The 21,429-nt window shown below is 43.7% G+C and overlaps 1 protein-coding gene across 1 annotated transcript in view; it reads left to right on the top strand.

Annotated features, from left to right (window-relative positions):
* COQ3 (coenzyme Q3, methyltransferase) overlaps positions 1-21,429 on the top strand; it is a 308,544-nt gene that overhangs the window by 124,762 nt on the left and 162,353 nt on the right. The window contains exons 3-4 of the mRNA XM_044065834.1: positions 12,945-13,044; positions 20,912-21,154. Of these exons, the coding sequence (XP_043921769.1) occupies positions 12,945-13,044; positions 20,912-21,154 (343 nt within the window). The remainder of the gene's footprint in view (positions 1-12,944; positions 13,045-20,911; positions 21,155-21,429) is intronic.

The raw sequence follows: 21,429 nt of genomic DNA, 5'->3' as shown, positions 1-21,429 counted from the left end.
GCTTTATTAAGTCAGATCATGCCTACTAAACCTGGTTGACTTCTTCAAGACAGTAACCAAGGCCATAGACGAGGGAAAGGTGGTTCACACAGCCTACCTTGACCTCGCCAAGGCTTTCAACACCATTTCCCACTCGGGTATTACAGAAAAACTCACCAACCTGAACATAAACCCCTACGTCATGAGATGGGTTGCCAACTGGTTTACAGACGGAACTCACACGGTAAGAATAGCGGGCTCCAGGTCTGACTCTAAACCAGTCACAAGTGGTGTCCTGCAAGGCTCGGTCCTGGGACCCCCTACTGTTTGGCATCTACTTCTCAGATGTACAGGCAAACACAGGAGGACTATGGCTAACCAAGTTTGCAGATTACTGCAAACTGGGAGCCATAATTGACTCTCCGGCTGACATGGGCATCCTCCAAAAGGGCCTTACTGAAACGGACAGCTGGTTAAAAAGTGATGGCCTCAAGTTAAATGCCACAAAATGCATAGTGATCCCGTTTGGGAAAAACAAAACACCCACAAATTACCACATAGGTGGCAGCCCCCTTAATACAGAAGAGGCAATAAGAGATCCTGGGACCCAGGTAGATAGTAATCTCTCCTTTAACAATCATATTGCCAAAGTAGTCAGGAAATCCTTCTATGTGGCCCATCTAATTACTAAAGGGTTCGCATCTAGAAATAAAGAGGTTATAGTGCCCCTCTACTCGTCACTCATCAGACCCATCATAGAGTACAATGCCCCATTTGGGATGTACCTCACAAGACACTTCCAACAGCTGGAAAGACCACAAAAGTACCTCACCAAGAGGATTACTGGTCTCAAACATATGTCCTATGCAGCCTGACTGAAAAAAACTCTGGCTGTACTCAGTGGCATATCGCTTACTCCGAGGTGATCTCTGCCTGACTTACAAAGCCATGTCCAACTCAGAAATGATGGGCATGCTCCACCTAAAGAAATCCAAGTCACTGCGAGCCACGTGCTCTAGTGAGCTAAACCTCGCCACAACAATAAATAGAACATGCTGGAGGGATAGATTCCTGTCACAGAGGCTCCCCATACTTTGGAACAAAATTCCAAATTACATCAGGCAGAGCCCCTCACTAACACTCTTCAAGAGAAACCTTGATGAGTGGATGGGTAACAGAAAATACACCCCTGGGATCACTTCATTGGCTCTGCTTGACAGAGGATCATTTAATTAATCAATGGGGCGGCGAAAGCCAGCACACTCTGGCTAGGCTTACAAATGCCCTCGGGCAGATAGCCTAGTACCTACCTATAAAACTATGAACCTAAAAAATGACTGTTGTGTAAACAATACAGTAGGAGGAAGTCTGGTTTGTATAGCTTCTTGGACAAAAGTATTAATTTCTGTATATTGATGAATAGAACAGCATGTTGTGGCAACCTGCAAAAGAAAACAATTTTGAGATAGAGCAAAAACAGTAAGTAGACATTGCATTGCATGAAGTAAAGAATATACTATGTTGCTTCAAAAACATCATACCAGCAATGCATATGTGCACACAACAGCAGTAGTAACTACAAACAGAAGGACAACTCACTGGCATGCCTAATGGATAAATTGCAGAGGACTGCAGTTGTTTTTAAGACAAATATGAATATTCTTTTTGGTTAGAGTATGGATTTACAGTCATACCTAAATCTGTCAGTGGCTCAGATCAATTGTTATCCATGTATGTTATGGGCATGTTCAGAGGAATACGTAGAAACCGTAACATTAAGGATTGCTAAAACCATATTTCTGCCATGACTAACTGTGAAAGTGCTATTCAGATGATAGCAGTAAGGAGAGAGATGAGGGAACAGTTTCAGAGGCACACCTGGCTGACTGCAAGCAACTCTGATGTGTGTTGTCATTCAAATTAGCTGAACCTAGCAGAGCAGGAAATGTGAAACTCTTCTAGCTGAGGGTGGGAATAAGGAAGGAGTGAGTTGAGAAAAAACTGAAGTAGATCAAAGTTGAACGTCTAAATAAACTCTGTTATCTCAGCAATGAGCTGACAGTTCTGGAAGATTTTTTCACATAATGTGTAACACATCGTTAGGAAACACATTTGTAAACGGCACTGTGTGATAGTAAATGGTACTTTTACTGAGGCCTGTCAAACTTAGCTGCTCTTTCCTCTTCTTCCATTCTAAGTGAATGGAAGTCTTCTTGTATGACAGCCTAGCTAGGGGCATTGTATTCTCAGAAACAGTGGACTGACAGTGTATCATAGGGAAGATTTTCTCTAAACTCTGTTCAGGTTGTCTGCCCCCAGGAGGTCAGTCAGGGTTTCAAACTGAATAAAATTAGTAGAAGCTACTTCTATCTCGTGCATGCAGGTTGCAATGAGCCAATCTCAAGGAAAAGTTAAAAAATATATCTTTTTAAATTTTTTTCCCATAGTGGTCCTTTAATGAAAGACACTGCATTCCTTTTTAATTCTGCTAAAATAATTGGACATATATTCTGGACTTGTCAGTTTCTGTCTGGTGTCTGTGAAAGTGGTACTGAGGCTGAACGATTAATTGATGAATTTACCCAGTATCAGATTGTGAACACAGGGAACCTGACAAGTCCTGTAGATGGGCCCAGAAGTGCGTCTTACTGAATTTTACAAATGTACAGTGTTCACTATCTTAATGCATCTTGCAGAAAGCCCACTTCAGGCCCACTGGAAATAGTGCATTTTCTTGCAGTGTGAAAATAGGGTGTTCCACATTTAGTCTGTTTACGTCACATGTTAGGGTCTGTGTTTCATATTGGCCTCTTAAGAGGTTGAGACCTAATAGGACAAGATGTAAATGTTCTCATCATCTCTGAGTTATCCATTATTTTTAAAATGTAAGGACTAAAACTTCATTGGAATGTATGGCTAGGCTTCTAAAGATCCACATAGATCAATAACCTAGTAAGTCCCTGTAAACCTATGAACAAGCTTGTTATAAAAAGGTTCTCATATATGAACATTGTTGTTAGTGAGATTCTTGTGATATATTCTTAGGTGACTGAAAAAAGTACCCCTAGTGTTGGATGCCTGAAGCACAAGATTCTGAGGAACACAATAGTAATTCATAGGTTCATAGGTTCATAGGTTTATACTAGGCTATCTGCCCTAAGGCATTTATAAGCCTAGCCCAAATTATTGTGGCTTACGCCACCCCTTATATGAAAAAATACTGTGCCCATTAGTTTGTTGTGCCTCTGTCCAGCAGTGACACAGAGATGATTCCTGGGGTAAACCTACGATCTCCCATCCACAGGTCTAGATTTCTCTTGAACAGAGTCAGCGAGGTGCTCTGCCTCACATGGACCGGGATTTTATTCCACAGCATAGGGAGTCTCTGAGTGATAAATCTATCCCTCCAGCACGTCCTATTTATATCCGTGCTAAGGTTTAAGTCGCTTGCTCTAGTGGTTTTGGTGGATTTGGATTTTTGAGGTGGAGCATGTCCATTAATTCGGGTTGGACATGGCCTTGTATGTCAGGCACATGTCACCTCTGAGCAGGCGGTATGCGACTGAATAGAGCTGGAGTTTCTTCAATCTGGCAGCATATGACAGATTTTGGAGTCCCTTTATCCTTTTGGTGAGGAACTTTGGGGTCTCTCCAATTGCTGCAGATGTCGGGTGAGATACATCCCGAATGGGGCATTGTACTCGATCATTGGTCTGATAAGTGAAGAGTACAGGGGAACAATGACCTCACTAGATCTGGATGTGAATCCCTTCATGATCAGGTGGGCAATGTAGAAGGTCTTTCTAACCACTTTAGCAATGTGAGTGTCAAAGAAAGGCCACTGTCAACCTGGGTCCCCAGGTCCCTGATAACCTCTTCTGTGCTTAGTGGATTGCCACCTATATGGTAGCTTGGGGTTACCTTGTTTTTCCCGAAGGGTATGACTATACATTTTTGGCGTTTAACTTCAGGCCATGGCTCTGGCACCAGCTATCTGTTTCCGTGAGTCCCTTCTGAAGGATATCCGTGTCCGATGCACTTTCCACTATGGCGCCCAGTTTGCAGTCGTCTGCAAACTTTGTCAGCCAAAGTCCTCCCATGTTGGCCTGTACTTCTGAGAAGTAGATGCCAAACAATAGGGTCCAAGGACCGAGCCCTGTGGGACACCACTTGTGACCGGCTTGGAGTCTGACACAGCGCCAGCAACTCTAACCCTGTGGGTTCTGTCCTTAAGCCAGTTTGCAACCCATCTTGTGACATATGGGTTTACATTTAAGCTGGTAAGTTTTCTACAATACCGAGTGGGGTATTGTGTCGAAAGCCTTTGCAAGGTCAAGGTAGGCTGTATGGACTGCCTTTCCCTCATCAATGGCCTTGGTGACTGTTTGAAGAAGTCAACCAAGTTCAAAGGCATGATCTTCCCTTGACAAAGCCAAACTGGGTCGGGTCCAATGTGTGCAAGTCCCTATATCTTTGTTTATGAGCTCCATTATGATCCTCTCCATAGCTTTGCAGACTAGACTTGTTAAGCTTATGGGGCGGTAATTACCAGGGTCCGTGAGGCACCGCCTTTGTGGAGTGGGACCACAGTTGCCGTCGCCACTCCTTGGGCACGTATCCTGTGGTAAGGCTGAGATTAAACAGCTGCCTTATGTGCGGGTTAATTCCTCATTTAGCTCGTGTAGCACACAGCCGGGGACACCATCCGGTCCCATTGATGCTGTGTTTTTAGCTTTAGAGAGAGCAGCTTTCACCTGCGCATTTGAGATGTCCGGGAGGCTACACTCGGCTGGGATAGTTATCTCTCCTTTAGGGGAGAGGGTGAAGTTTGCACTGAACCTGTCTGCCAGTATGTTGGCAATGTCTGTGGGTTCAGTGATTTTTGTATCATTTTGGACTAATTCTGAGCATATCTGGGAGTTTCCACCCAGGTTCCTAACATAGCTGAAAAAGGCCTTATGATTGTCCTTTGAATCCATGGCAATTTTTCTCTCAAAATTGGCCTTAGTTGATTTTATGAGTGCTCGTATTTTTTTACTAATTTCTAAGTGAGCACCAACAGTGATTCCTTATTTTTCCCTTCGAATTGTGATTGTGGAGTTGGGTGTGTGTGTGTATATACATGTTTGGGGCATGTGTGAGGGTTGCTTTCCTGCTAAAAACACTTGTTGTTAACTTTTTTCCACTCTGATGTATTTCAGGTGTTAGGTTTTTGCATTTCTGCTGCTGGAGGTTTTGCTGTTTGGTGTTTCATAGTAGAAATAAGTTATCTGAAGTAGTTACTTCATTTGCTCTGCAACCTGTGTGTATCAGATCCGATCTCAGATCCGAGCCGGCAGCTTCACAAGCTACAAGATCCAAGCTTCTAGCTCCTCCCCCCTACCCATAATCCCCTGCCACTAACTGTATTACCCCAGATCGTTTTTGCCGCGGCTGAAGACAGCTACTTTTTGAAGAGCTGCTTAGCTAAGTTGGTGAGACTGTTCCTTTTTCTCTTAGAGAAAAGCTTTTTCTCAGAGTTTGATTGTTGTGTGTTTGTTTAGTGTCCCTATAGACAGTATAGTTAATTAAATATTTTTTTTTTGTGTAGTAGTGTTAGTTTTCTGTGTCCACCCCTCCCCCACTTAGTGTTTGGGTGTGCGTGTATTTGTGTAATGGCTGAAGGGCCCAAGGCCGTTTTTTTCAAAGTGTACTGAGTGTGGCCATAAGCTTTCTCCTGCTGATGGCCACACTCAGTGTGTTTTATGCCTGGGGGTGGTCCATTTATCAACGGCTTGCCAAATCTGTGCAGCCTTTAACCCCCGGGCACTTAGGGACAGGAAGAATAAGCTGATCCTGGCAGGCTTGCTCCCCAGGATTCGGCTGCTTCTTCCTCCCCCTCCAAGGCTCAGGCTGTCTCCTCAGCCCCAGTGCCTTCCGCTCCCCCTGCTCAACTGGGGACTCAACCTCCCGATTTGGGTTTGAGTTCGGGGGACTCTGGTGCCTCTTCCTGTAAAGAGAAGAGGCACAAAGATAAGGAGAGACACAGGTCTCAAAAAAGGCGGGCTGAGACTCAACCCTCAGCCCCGCCATCTAAGCTGGCTAGCTCTCCCTTGAGGGTTTCCGGATCCTCCCCCTCTCTGCTCTGTTCGCCTCGTTTTTCGTCGGAGCCGGAGGGGGAGTACCAGTCTCCCTCGAGGTCATCGAGGCGACCATCCCAGCCTACCTTGACAACTTCCTTCAGGTCGACCAGGAGCCTCACCGACGCAGATATGGATCGGATGATGTGTCGATTCCTGCAGACCCAAATGCAGATGGGGGTTCTCTTGCCTCCCCCCCCCCTCAGGAGAGGAGTACGGCTTCTCCCTTCTCTCCGATCACTCCTTCTCCAACCCGTTTTCGGGTTTTGGAGTCATCGGATCTGGGCCCTTTTGGAGACGGGGATTCGTCAGCGCCGATAGCTCCGGTATCTTCGACACCGACCATGCCCTCGAGTATTTCGGATCCGAGTTCTCGGGGCCGAGTGTTGGATCCGGGGGAGTTGATGCGTCTTCGGCGCCGTTGAGGTCAGAGCACACTTCTCTCTCTGATCCGACCACATCGGCTCCGACTCTGGTCCCTACCTCGGAGCCGAGGAGATTGCTCTCAGAGCCTGAGGAGAGTAGTTCTCCTTCGGCTTTTGAGGTAGTGGAGAGGGTGCTGTCGAGGTCCTCCAGGTCCCTGGTCCGGGCTTCGGTTCCTCCCGCACCCCCACTGCATATGGGTCTGTCCTCCATCATCCGTCCATTGGGACAGCCTGCCCAAGCCCTCCAGCTGGTTCCCGTGGAGGAACAGGAAGCCGTTGACGAGCCCTCCTCTGACAGTCCCACTGAGGAGGTCCCTCGTAAACGGAGGTGTAAAAGGCGGCACCTGGACTCCCCTGAGTCCATCACCACAGACACAGATTTGGATGAAACGTAAGGTTCCCCAAGATCACCCCCCCGAGGATGTCTACTTCGGAGACATCATGGAGATGTTGCGTATTAGAGGGGGGGTGGTCTGCCCAAAAACCTTCCACAGATGAATCCGTGCTCCTGGAGGCGTTTGAGGCAGGCCCGTCTACCTCCTGGGTGTCCCCTCCGGCTGACCCCCTGGTAGACCTTATTACTACCAGGGCGTGGAAGGAGCCCGACACCGTGGAGCCAATCCCGAGACGGCCTGACAAAGTCCTTAGCCCCCCATCAGATAGACAGTCGTGGGCCAAGGGGTCTCCGGTCGATGCCATGTTGGTGGCGGCTGCCTCGAAGAGAGAACTTGCCCAAGAGAGTTCTTTGGTCCACCCGCCGGATAAGGAATCTCGGGCGCTGGACCGCATTGGGAAGCGGATGTTTGCTTCAGCGACCTTCTCTGTGAGGGCGCTGAATTATATGGCACATACCATTAGGCTACAGCGAGACTTGATTAAGGAATACGCTGCAGCCCCCCGGAGTCCATGTCGGTCAAGGACAAGAATGTGTTTTCGACTCGTATGGCCACTCTAAAATCCATATCTAACACGTCCATCCGGCTACTCTCTTATGCAACGGAGGGAGCTGCTAGGGCCAGCGGAGCCGGGGTCGTCTTGCGGCGTCACGCCTGGCTCTGCCTTTGCGATTTCACGGAACCATTCAAGGCATCCTTCGTGAATGCGCCCTTTGACGAGTCTTCGCTTTTTGGCAAGACCGTTCGCGAAACGCTGGTCCAAAGTGAGAAGGACGGGAAGACGCTGTCTGCCGTCTGGGTCTGCTTCTCTAATCCTCAATGATCCTTCTCAAGAAATCAGAGGGCACAAAAGAAGCTGTGGTTCCGCAAGTCTCAGCAATCCCATTCAGCTTTGGACCCCTCGTCCTCCAGAGGCAGAGGAGGACAAGGTGGACGCCAGCCCAGAGGCAGAGGGGGGCCGCGTAATTTTGGGTCTAGAGAGCCTTTCTCGGACAGACCCGTGCAGCAGCCCTGAGGGCTTACCCGACTGTCCATCTCTGGAGGCAGTCGGTGAGGCAGTTGATGGACCATCTGTCAAATTGGGAGTCCATTACGACAGATTGATGGGTGCTCCGCGTCATATCCAGAGGTTACTCCATTCCCTTCCTAAGCCTTCCCGCTACAAGCAGACACCTCCCCGATGTTCCACCCGATCAGAGGGAGGCAGCGACTTCAGAGGATTCGAAGTTGCTAAGAAAAAGAGCCATCCAGCCCGTCCCCCCCCCCCCCACATCAGTCCGGATTGGGTTATTACTCCAGGTTCTTTTTAGTGCCAAAGAAAACGGGGGACCTAAGACCCATCCTAGACTTGTCCGCTGTGAACCTGTTCATACCCAAGGAAAAATTCTGGATGGTCACACTTCAATCAATTCTCCCCTTGCTGCAGGAGAACGACTGGATGTGCTCTATAGACCTCAAGGATGCATACTACCACATATTGATGGGACAGACAATCCAGAAGGTTTCTCCGCTTTCGGCTGGGAGCCAGTCATTATCAGTTCAGGTGTCTTCCGTTCGGCCTCACCTCAACCCCCAGGTGTTCACCAAGGTCATGGCAGTGGTTGCAGCCCATCTGAGACTTCAGGGCATTCAGGTTTTCCCGTACCTAGATGACTAGCTCCTTACCGCCACCAACAGGCATCAACTCTGCGTTGCAAGAGATTACGCTCTGACTCTTGCCCAGAGTCTAGGCGTCTCAGTGAATCTTCAAAAATCCTTCCTTCGCCCCGTACAAGTCTTAGAGTTCATATGGGCAAGATTGGATACCCGTGCTTCTCGAGCCTTTCTGACGTCGGACAGGCTGAGCAGCTTGTCGTTTCAGGTGCTTACTCTTCTTCAGAACCAAGCTCCTGTGGCGGAGTTGGTCCTGAGGGCACTAGGGTCTATGGCAGCGGCAATCGGTCTATCCCTTCATGCACGCCTGCGAATGCGGGTTTTACAATTGACCCTCCAGGTTCAGTGGTCGCTATTACTCCACCTGTTAAGCTCCCCGATTCCACTGAGCAGAGTTTGCAGGGATTCCCTTCTTTGGTGGCTTCACTCTTGAGAGCTGAGGCAAGGGAGACCCTTTGTGATTCCCCCGCCCCAAGCCACGTTGACCACAGATGCTTCTCACCTTGGGTGGGGGGGGGGGCATTGTTCAGGCAGAACCATCCAAGGCACGTGAACTTTCCTAGAGACCGCTCTGCATATCAATGTCCTAGAGATGAGGGCGGTGCTTCTAGCATTGCAAGCTCTCCACGACCTTCTTCCTCTGGGGACTATTGCAATCCAGACAGACAATATGTTGGTAGTCTGGTACATAAACAAACAGGGGGGAACCAGGTCTTATCCCCTTTGTCGAGAAGCTATGAGAGTGTGGGAATGGGCGATATCCACCAACCGCTTTCTAGTAGCAACGCACATTCCGGGACGGTCCAACACATTCGTAGACAAACTGAGTCAGATAATTCTCACTCCGTACGAGTGGTCTCTCAGTCCATCAGTTGCGAAGCAGATCTTCCGCAAGTGGGGTTGGCCTTGCTGCGATCTTTTTGCTTCTCCATTAAACACAAAATGCAGCGAGTATTTTGCAATACTTCCCCCCCGAGGGGGAAACTCCCAGAAACGCTCTTGTTCATGCTTGGCCTCCCGGTCTTCTTTATGCTTACCCTCCCCTTCCGCTTATGACGAAGTTCATATAGAAAGCCTCTCGATTGGGGAGCAGAGTTATCCTCATAACCCCATTCTGGCCTCGTCAGATCTGGTTCCCATACCTGCGGTCTCACAGTTTAACTCCCCCTTGGATACTGGAACCCATTCCAGACCTGATTTCACATCCCGCAGGATGTCAAACCTTGAACCTGGTAAACCTCAAGCTTGCGGCTTGGTTGATCCAGTTCCACTGATGGCTAGGACTCCCGGTATCTCATCACCAGTGAAGGCCATTCTGGTAGCGGCTCATAAGCTGGCTACCAGGAAGATATATAAGAGCAAGTGGAAACGCTTCTCCATCTGGGCAACAGACAAGGGCCTGGATCCTTTTACAGTTCCTATTCCAACAATCCTGGACTTCCTGTCACTGATTTTTCAGCAGGGAGCAAGTGCTTCTATGGTTAAGGTGCAGTTAGCAGCCATTTCCCATTTTCATGTGGGAGATGGACTAGGATCATTGGCATCCACAAAGTTATGCAAAACTTTCTTGCGAGGCATCTTTCTCTTGAAACCTCCTGTGAAAACGGTCGTGCCCCCATGGGATTTGACGCTAGTCTTGCAAGCCCTGACGAGTCCACCCTTTGAGCCTGCAGCCTCGATTCCTTTAAAATTCTTGTCCTGGAAAATGGCTTTCTTGGTAGCTATTACTTCTGCTAAAAGGATTTCGGAACTCCAAGCACTGTGTATGAAACCCCCTTATCTCATTTTTCACAGGGTTAGAGCGTCTCTCAGGACTAACCCGTCTTTCTTACCTAAGGTGGCTTCGGAATCGAATATCAATCAATCAATCAATTTGCCCGTGTTCTTTCCAAATTTTCAGAATAAGGGAGAGTACATATTGCACAGACTGGACGTACACAGGCAACTACGTTTTTACTTGCACAGAACTAAAGATTTTCTCAAGTCTGAGTTGTTTGTGTCCTTTGCAAAAATCAGCCAGGAGAAGGGCCATTTCTAAAGTGACCCTAGCAAATTGGATTTGTCAGTGTATAGTTCAGGGGTATGTATCTTCAGGCAAACCAGCTCCTATGGGAATACTCGCTCATTCTACCCGGTCCATCGCCAACTCAGCAGCTTTCTGGTCCAGGGTTCCTTTGGACGACATATGTTCAGCAGCTATGAAGTATACCAAGGAAGAACCAGGAATCCAGGACGCCAGTTACTATTTAAAAACACTCCATCTTTAACATGTTATTAAAGATGGAGTGTTTTTAAATAGTAACTGGCGTCCTGGATTCCTGGTTCTTCCTTGGTATACTTCATAGTTTACTTGGTATTCTGTACTTTTTACATATGTTCAGCAGCTACCTGGTCCTCTTCTCATACGTTCATTTCTCATTATAAACTGGATATGATATCGAGAAGTAGGGCTTCTTTTGGCTCCGCGGTGCTTCAGAATATCCTTCCATAAGGCCACCCAGGTTTATTGTCTAGGTAGTTGGGGACTCTGTCCCACAGGTTGCAGAGCAAATGAAGTAACTACTTCAGATAAAGAAGTTATGTACTCACCATAACGTTCCATCTGAGTAGGTACTTCATTTGTCTGCAACCGTCCCCCCCTGCCATCCCCCTAACCCTTTTTTGGGTTTTTCTGATCACCTGAAATATTGCTGTCTTGAGGTTAGGTCTTTAGTATACCTCTGTCGAGGTTATGACTTAGATTGGGCAAAGTCGATCTGAGGTAATACAGCTAGTGTCAGGGGATTATGGGTAGGGGAGGAGCTAGGAGCTCGGATCTTGTAGCTTGTGAAGCTGCCGGCTCGGATCCGAGATCGGATCCGATACCCACAGGTTGCAGACAAATGAAGTACCTACTCATATAGAACGTTATGGTGAGTACATAACTTCTTTTTATTGGCACATGGATGGCAGCTGCCCCAGAACTGTACTGGACCCCCCTGATAGTTTTAAAATCTGTTGGGCCTTTCGCACTGCTGCACAAATAATAAGAGAAACAAAATTTTAAGGTGTGTTATAGATTCATAGATTATTACTAGGCTGATGACCCATGGGGCCTTTCTACACCTAACCAAGTTAAAATTGTTTCCACACTGGTAACTGAATGAACACACACATTTAAGTTGACTGCTGTGAGATTAGAAACCCTACCTATCTTGTTACAGAGGTTGCGGAACATAGTGCTTAACACTAGTGCCACCGCACCACACATCATTTAAAGTTGTTAGACACGTTGTACTCCTATATTTTTGTAAACTGGTAATACAGTGAGCTGCTAAAACTCCCTAAGAATTACAGTGAAATATGTTCAAGTCTGAGATCATAACTTCAGTTTATTATGTGCTTTTTTAAATGGATTACAAGAAATTCCCTTCTGAAACATCGCTATTGTGTTGAATTCCTTGGAATCTGTTTCTATAACACATAACATATTAGGAGTAATCTGTGACCTGATATTAAGTATGCTGAGGGAGCACCTTCAAACTTAATCCTTTAAGTAAAATAATGTGATAATTCAACTATAGCAAGAATGAGAATGGCAAGCAGTGTGGAAGGAAACAGCTTTAAGGAATCCCAAGAGTGCTTTGTCCGTAGTAGTGACGTAGTTCAAAATCTGAAAAGGGAGGAGTTTCAGTAATAGAACTGTGAGCTTATGGACAACAGCATGTGAGCAGTGTATGGGTTTGGTTTACCCTATGCTGTTGGAATTGCCTGGGTAGGAATAAAGAGATGTACTATTCCCAAGTGTACCTTAAGACGTGAAGAAAGATGCATGGGGTCATACTGTATAATTTATTGATGAAACCAGCCTTTTTGTATTTACGCAGGCTGGATGCTGTGGCAGCCTTTATTTATAGGTTATAATTTTGGCCCCAGAAACAAACTATACTGAAAAGAACATTCAGTCACATAAGCTATAAACAGTATGGGTTGAACAACCTCACAGTAAGCTATGACACATGCTATCACATTGAGATTTCTGATTCTTAGCTTCGTATTTGGGGACAGTGGAATCTGAATTATGCCTCAAGATGGAATATATTGCTTCATCATAGATACCGGACTTATATAGAATACTTATGTTAAGTACTTAATTCTTTAGTTTCTGACTTGAAAAAAGGAAGGGTATTGCATGTAAAAGTCTGCAAGTAGGTGATGTGTGTGTACACGTACATCTGACTAAAAAAAAAATGTATTAAATGTACTTGTTTAGTTGGAGTGGATCCATATGCTTTCATGCTTTCTTTGGAGCAAAAATAATTACTTTCTGTAATGTTGGAGATATTTTTGTTACAGTAAATGTGAACCATAATTCTATTAACTCTGTTTTCTAGGGACACACTCATCAATTATATTGGCAGTCGTCAGTCAGGTAGTCCTCTTTCTGGTGTCAGACTTTTGGATGTTGGCTGTGGCGGTGGATTATTAAGTGAGGTAATTCTGATCTCTTAAGCATTGATTTTGTTTCTAACTTTTGCAGTAGCAAGAGTCGAGAGGTGATTTAATTTGTCCATGGTTATTTTAGTAACAGATAAGCTGAATCCCAAATCTTAGATTTCTGATTTTTAGTATTGTCACTTGTAGGCATTTTAGTTGTTTTTCTTTCCTAGTAAAAGGGCTCTGCTAGCCTTAATCAAACATTAATTGTTAAAAAAATAATATTTTCATTTATTGGCAAGAAAAAAATATAAACTAGCTAATATACAATTGTTTCTATTATTAGAAAATAAACTGTACCATTTTAAATAAAAAAATCAAACTACTTAAATAAAAAATTAGGTCAGTCTTTATCAGACACTTATGTCTCCCACATTGCTTACATTCAGTGCCCTCACAGAGAGGCATATTCTCTTTGAATGTGCAATGTGTTTGCACTTTGCAGTAAATAAATTAATGATGTTATTGGTGAGTTAAAATCATTGATAAAACAAATACAGAATGAAAATTTGTTCAGCATTTACTTGACCTTTAGAGATTTTCCTGGAAGGCTGTCATGCTGAGGAAGGAGTCCTTGTGTGCTATGCTAGCGGAGGAATCCTTGGGGTTGACTGATAATGTATGAAGCCAAGAATACCAGTAGTTGTGGTACTAACCAGCTGGAGGGCTGGGATATGGAAGGAGTTTGATGTGGCCATAGAGCATGACTTTTGGACAGATAGCCTCAAAAAGCTTTTGGAAAGCCACCTGGAAACCCAAGAGGGGGAAATAGTTTATTACCTAAGCGGTTCTAAACAGGGATGCAGAAATGCTGACCTTAAGTGGATGCATTGTTGAATTCTTGAAGGCTTGATTTAAGGACCTCCTGAATCCAGTGGACATGCCATACTCTGAGAAAGCAGTGCCAGAAGCAGATGTTTTTATTAAATCCATTTACAATAGGTCACAGTGGTAAAAGTTCTGCTGTGGCAGGGCTGCAGGAGTATATGAAATCTGTCTGGAAATGCTGATAGACATTGTTTGGGTGTTGTAGTTAACATATCTTTTCACTATTTATTGGCAGAGTGAGACAGTATGTTTAAGCTGGAAAAGTGGGGTAATGGTTCCCCTTTTCACTTTAGAGGCAAAGCAGTTCTCAGCCTCCCTGGGAAATGTATGCCAGCATGCTGGAAAGGAAACATTTTTCAATAGTCAAGTCTAATTCAGGAAGAGTAGTGCAGATTCTGTTCTAGCAATGAAACAATCGATCAGATCTTTGTTTGCACAGATATTGTGAGAGGTCATTGAAGTTCTGTAATACTGTCTACATATGTTTTGTGGACTTGGAGAAACTCTGTGTACTCAAGAATATCTTATGGGAAGTACTACAACAGTCTGGGGTCTCAGGATCATTGTTGCATACCATTTGGTCCCCATATTTGAGGAGTGAGTCGCTCCCTTTTTGGTTTTAATTTTAATGGACGAGATATCATGGCATGGCAAGGCTCTACAGAGTATCTAGGTTGGCTATGTGGCTGCTGCATCTTACTTGTTTGTAGATGATGTTGTCCTGTGTTAGCTTTTAATGAGTGTTATCATCAGTGAGCAGTGGAATGGTTTCCTTGAGAGTGTTAATAGGCTAGGATAAAATTCAGCATCTTCAATCAGCGGTTGTGATTCTCTTGGAAAAGAGTAGCTTGCCTTCTTCAGATGGTGGGGAAGCAGTTACACCAGGTGAAAGACTTTTAAGTATCTTGAGTTCTTGTTCTCAAGTACAGGTAAAAGGGATTGGTAGTCCGACCACTGGATAGGCACAGTGCTGGCAGTACTGCAGATGTTGTACAGGATTGTCATGGTGTAGTTAAATCTCAGTCTTAGGACAAAACTGTGTTTCCTGTTCAGACTGTGTTCCCATCTTCACATATAGCCTTTGGTTTTGGACATTGACTGAAGGCATGAGCTCATAGATAAAAATGCAAAAAAATTATGTGCTCGGAGTACAACCAGTACTCCTTCATGTTGAGAGGATTTTTTTAGGTGGTTTGGGTACCTAATGAGAATGTACTATTGGTTCCCCATAGGTGATGCACCAGGTACAACTCTTAGGGAGGAGGCCTTAGAATAGTTGCGGGACACACAGGAGGCATTATCTCGCAACTTTCATGGAACATCTCAGGAGCCGACAGGATGACCTGGCATCTTTTTCTGGGGATAGAGAAGTCTTGTCTACTCCGCTTATCTTGCAGCCATCGTGGCCCTCTCCAGGACAAACAGTTTGGAAAATAATAATGATGAAACGTTTTCCATATTTCCATTGCTTGACAGTTCTGATGTAAGGAGGGTTTTGCCAGTCACTGGCTAGGCTGTGATCTACATGTTGGAGATATTTGCAGGTATCATTAGCTGACAGAGCCGCTGTATTGTGAAGATTTTTTATTAAAGTTTAAAGAGAGTAGAAAACAGGAACAGCAGGACAGGGAACCTGCAAATATAGCTTTTTTTCTAGTACTCTGGTAGGACCACAATGAAAGTATTTATTTAGGGAGTCATTGAATTACATGGGCAATCCTTTCCAGATATCATAGGAGATTTCAGCTGCAGAAGATGTGAGGGCTTTATAAGAAACATGATGGTGTACTTTATTTCATGGCCAAGATGTACACACACACAAATGGGCATGTAAACATGTGTGGTGCTTCCTTTTTATGATGTGCTTTGCAGTCAAGAGAAGGCAGGTTGGCATTAAACGCATTTGTATCACCCATGTCTCCGGCTGGCTTTGTGTCGCCCTCCAAAAAAGACATTGTAGATTTATCAAGTTATAATACTGCTCTTCAGAATCCTGTAATTGTTGATGTTCATTGGATCGCTGTTGCAGTAATGCTAACTCATTGGATGTATCCTGCCAGGGGGTACCCTCTGTCTGGCCAGTCTGCAAAAGCTTAGGCACCTTCTTCTTGTGCTGTATATCTGACCCAAGTCTTATGGACAAGAGACTACATGTTGATACTTAAGGGATGTATGGATATAAAAATCAGCAGAACTTTCTTGCTGCCAATCCATAAAGTAAGATTCTGTCAGAATTGCGGACTGGCAGCTGTATGCCCTGTTTCAGCAACATTTGCTAATGGCAGCTATGTACCCTGTTGGAGATCCTCATCTTCTTATTGATATTTTATGTCCTCTAAGAGAGGGAAATGTGACTTCAGTTGTCAAATCCTGTCTAATGATAGGCATTCCAGGTGTCTGTTTTATCTTGTACCATATAGGTTCATGGGTGTTTACTAGGCTAACGACCACAAAGGCCCTTTTAAGCCTAGCCATGCATTCCAAATCTCTGACAAGTTCTGATACCCTTGATAAGTGTAATTAGGGACTTGGGAAATGAAACATTTATAAGCAGGGACCTGGGAGAGGAATCATTTACATGTTGTCTGTGTCCATTAGAGACATAGGTGCCAAACCAGGGATGAATTTCCTGTCCCCCATCCAGTTGTCCAAGTTGCACTTGAATTGGGTTAGGGAGGAACTGCTTTACATGGATGTGGAGCCTGCTCTAGAGACAGGGTAGTCTCTAGGATACATACCTGTCTCTCCAGCAGGTGCTGTTTATATCACAGGCAAAGTTTAAATCTTTAGAATGGGGAATTCTGGTGCTGTTTGTTCTGTGGATATGCAGGAGGTCCATCAGAGTGGGGTCTGACAATGCCCTGTGTGCTAGGCATAGATCTCCTCTCAAAAGCCTGTAAGAAACAGAATACAGGGATAGGGCTTTAAGGTGGTCTGCATAGGACATTTTACTTGTACCCTGTATTATTTTAGCGAGGAACCTCTGTGGATGTTCCAGTTGTTAGATATGCCTGGTTAGGTGCATATTAAAGGGGCATTGTATGATAGGTCTGATAAATGCCAAATACAGTGGACAGTGATCTCCTTGGACCTAGATACCATACCTTTGTTTATAAGTTAGACAACATAGAATGATTTCCTCACTGTACTGTAGACATGTGATGGTCAAAGGCTAGATTACTGTCTGTCTGTGTCCCTAAGTCCCTAACTACTGGGTCAAATCTTAGGGGTGTGTTGTCAATGTGATATTTACCAGGGGTGGCGACTTCCTGAAAGACACTATTATACACTTCTTGGCATTTATTTTAAGCCCATGACTCTGAAGAACATTAGTGTCATTGGGGGATTCTCCTAATTTGCAATCTCGGCCATAGGCCCTTGACTTTGGCCTTGACTTCAGAAAGTAGATGCCAAAAAAGAATAGTCCCAGGACTGATCCCCGAGGGACTCCACTGGTGACATGTCTCATTGTAGCAATGGACTCCCCAATTCTAACTGCCTGAGTTCTGTCTGTGAGCCAGCTGGTTATCAGCTGAGTGACATAAGAGTTTATAATTCATAAGTTTGTCAAAAATGCCTGACTAGGGTATTGTGTCAAATGCATTGGCTAGATCAAGGTAAGCAGTGTGAACTGTTTTGCTGTCATCCTTTGCTTTGGTGACCTTCTCAAAGAAGTCTACCAGGTTGAGTAGACATGTCCTACCCTTGACGAAATCAAACTGGGTTGGGTACCGTGTCTGGTGGTTTCCTATGTCTATGTCATTATTGATCATTTCCATGATAATTCTTTCCATGATTGTACATATGAGCCTACTGAGATTTATGGGTCTGTGGATTGTCCGCCTTTGTGCAGAAGGATGACTGTTGCTGTTTCTCATTTGTGAGGAATGAAACCTGTTTGGAGGCTACGGTTAAATAGTGATTCGAAAAGTCCTGATTGGCCATGTTTCATGCTATTTAGAAACCAGCCTGGGATGTTTCTGGGGCCCATTGAAGCAGTGTTCTTGGCTGTAGAGAGAGCATGGAGCATCTGTTTCCTAGTGATAGTAGAGGAAGTTGTATTTCCTGAGGTGAGTTTGGGGGTAAGAGAGAGAGTGGAGAGTGGTAAAGTTAGAGCTGAATTTGTCTGCTAGTAAGTTTGCTCTATCTTCTGGTTTAGTATAGGTGGCTTCATTAACAGTGAGCGCTGCACACAGTTGTATTGCCTTTGAGGTTTTGAATATGGCTAAAGAATGACTTGTAGTTACTTTTTGGCCTGGGAGTCCAAATTTATCTCAAATTAGTCTTTGGTAGACTACTTTTCCTGTTAGTTTTGTTTAGCTTGATGGGAGCCCTTTTATCCAGCTGAGTGCTACATCTCCAAATTTTTGCCATTATTTTCCTCCTCCTGTTACATAGCCTATTGATGTTGTGATTCTACCAGGGTGGCTTGAATTTTAATTTAGTTCTGTACTTATTCCTAGTGGGTACAACTGCCTCTATGTTGCTACAAACATGTTTGTATAGGATTTCTGTGAACAGTTCCGTGTATGCAGCAGTGTTCTCAGGATTTGGGGGAGATTTTAAATTTTAACAAGTTACTACTTAATCGTCAAAAGTTAGCCTTAGAATAGTTTGTGAATATTCCAAGGTTTGTAGGGATTTGGGACACCAAAAACTAAGCCAGTTATTAAAGTCAGTCAGCACCTTTTCATTCTGTGGCATCATCCTTGGAGAAGGTAGACTGCAGCACAGTGCTAATCTTATACCAGCTTCTCTTCATGTAGTCTAGGGAAGTACGTTTCAGGTCACTTACACTGAGTCATACTGGTACTTGTGGTCCAATGTCCTGAGTGCATGTGTAATGTGGTGGATCCTGGCCCCAATAAGAAACTGACCATGCCTTTCACTTTACTTAGCCTGGTCAGAGGGACATTAGTGTCTGTCACAATTCAGTCTCCAATGACCTAAATGGTGGATTGTGTGGTGACTTTCTTTATGGGTTTAGAGATGGAGATGCCATGAGATGTGGCTGTATGTGTTGTTGTGGTTGTTGTTTTGAAAGAGTACATTTGTTATGTGTGCATCATTTGTCTAAGGAGTCTTTGGGCTTTGGAAGGTTATATTTAAGTGCCTCAACATATGTGGGTCTATTTGTCTGCTTTGTAATATGTGTGATGGTTGGGGGTTTAGGATCGGTATAATGATTAAGGTGTTTACTTACAAGACACAAGGTATATACATGGTTTGATTCTCATCTTCAGAAAGGAAATCAATTAGGCTTAAAGTGGTCCACAGGAGCAGATAGTCTAGTAATTAACTATGACCCTATGAACCAGTGATTGTATTACCAACAACCTTATTGACATTAGGAATGCTTTCATGTGAGAGCTTTACCTCCAGTGACAGTGTTAAAATACATACATCACATAACTAATTAGCTGATTGCCAGTAAATATGAGGCAGTTTCTATATTGCCTCAGGATGCCCATATCCACCAGACGTAATGGAGATAGTGGGAAACTTCATATCCATGGCAATTGGCTCTTTTTATTAATTAGACGGTTGAGGTGAGAACATAAAGTTGGGAATATCTGGTTTGCAACTCTGTGGGCAGTGTTTGTCACTGCAAACTAGTTGCCTTGTGTGCAACTAAACACTGGTGTTATTTCAAGAGTGCTTTTACAGGAAAAATATCCACTCAAGGGCATTACTAAAAGTAGACTGATGATTTATGGATAAAGTATTTAGGGAGATATTCTGAAGTTAGTATAGACAGCAGTTAATCAACCAGTACTTACTGAAAAGAAGTTTTTAATAGTTTCTTATTGGTTCTTTTAATTTTTTGTTCATAGGCCTCTTTTATTGGGAAATTGTGCGAGTATAAGTTCATTGTTTTTGCCTGGATTTGTAATGTGATGTGTTGGGCTAAAGAAAACACAATTTTTATTTATTTATTTATTTTTTATTTTATTTTACATTTGTTGACCGGGTTAGTCTAGCTGGATATATGTCCATTTTCAGTAGAGGCCCGGGGAGATAAGCTCCAATCAGTTCAGATGAAGTTCACATATACAGCAGTACATATTTAAATTGCAAAAATATTTTTTTTTTTTTTTTTTAGGTGGTCACACATTTATAAAGTATAATAAAAAAATGAAAATATCTAACTAGGGCTTAGTACAATTACTAATGAAGTTACAATTTAATGTTCAAAAGATTAATAGCTAGAAAATAGAGTATAAATGCAGATAAAAGGAAGATAAAAAAGAAGGTAATATGATGTAGCAGTTGAGTAATACATCTAGTAGTACAATATGCCACCTTTTGAGAATACCGTAATAAGTAAGAAAATTATGGAGAGGTAGAATAGAGGCTGTTAAGATAAAATTGTTGCGGAGATGAGAAGGTAAAGTTGCATTAAGTAACAAGAGCATGTTGGTCAGTCAGGTTTAGTACAGGGGCACATCCAATGTATTTTGAGATGGAGCTTAAGTGTATTTTTGAACAGAATAATAGAGGGAAGTGTAGAAAGTTCGGAGGGAAGTAGATTCCAGGTAAAGAAAACACAATTCAAACAGTTTCATAATAAAAGACAGTTTGCTGTCACTGGTGTGCTTGTGTTTTTATTTTTTAGTTAGTCTTACTTACTTTTTCTTGTCTTGAATGGTACAGTTGTACATATTACAGCATTGCATTTTATTATATTCACTGTGATTTCATTTATTAAAAGTACCAATAAGCTTTTACTGTGTTCCTTGGTTAGGAGAATCAGAAATGACCTGACAGTGCTGCTTTTATGGAGAACTTGCAGCAGACCATGTTAGTACTTGCTTCAGTCTGATGCCAGTGCATGTGTCATGTGGTTAAAAAATAAGTAAAAAAGCTTGTCTGAGCCTTGGCTAAACTGTTAGGTAGAAGCCTTGTGTAATAAATTTCCTATTACACTGACCTTTATATGAAGATCTGCTCTTATAGTAAATAGCTTCACACATCCATAATCTATGTCATTATTTTGTTCATAATTGTAAGATACTTCCATATATTCTTTTCTTAGCCTCTTGCTAGACTTGGAGCAGTGGTAACTGGTCTCGATCCTGTGGAAGACAACATTAGAACAGCTGAAGTGCATAAGTCACCCGATCCTTTCCTGAACAAACAACTCCAGTATAAGGCATGTTCCCTGGAGGACATTACTGAAGAGTGTTCAGAATGTTTTGATGCTATTGTAGCATCTGAAGTACTAGAGCATGTGGCTGATCGGGAAACGTTTATCAATTGCTGCTATCATGTGTTAAAGGTGAGATTTTGTTTAATGTAAAGTTGATATGTAGAAAGACATTTTACTTTAAAGATGTGTGAATGCCGACATCTGATTAGGTGTGAACTTGTATTTCTGTGCCTTTGTATTCTACGTTATTGCTTCTTTTTTAGGTACTGCAACCACTTAGTGGTCAGCCGTCTTGTGTGCCATCCTCTTCAGGCTTCCACATTTAACATATCCTTTTCCCATCTATGACTGCCTTCTTTTGCCACTTCTGTAGGAGTTCTGACAGTATTTATCTTATTGATACT

Source organism: Protopterus annectens, chromosome 1.part0, assembly GCF_019279795.1.
Source record: "Protopterus annectens isolate FY-2018-M chromosome 1.part0, PAN1.0, whole genome shotgun sequence".
NCBI lineage: Eukaryota > Metazoa > Chordata > Ceratodontiformes > Protopteridae > Protopterus > Protopterus annectens.
Note: the sequence above shows the minus strand (reverse complement) of the source record. Positions and strands in the feature narration are given on the sequence as shown.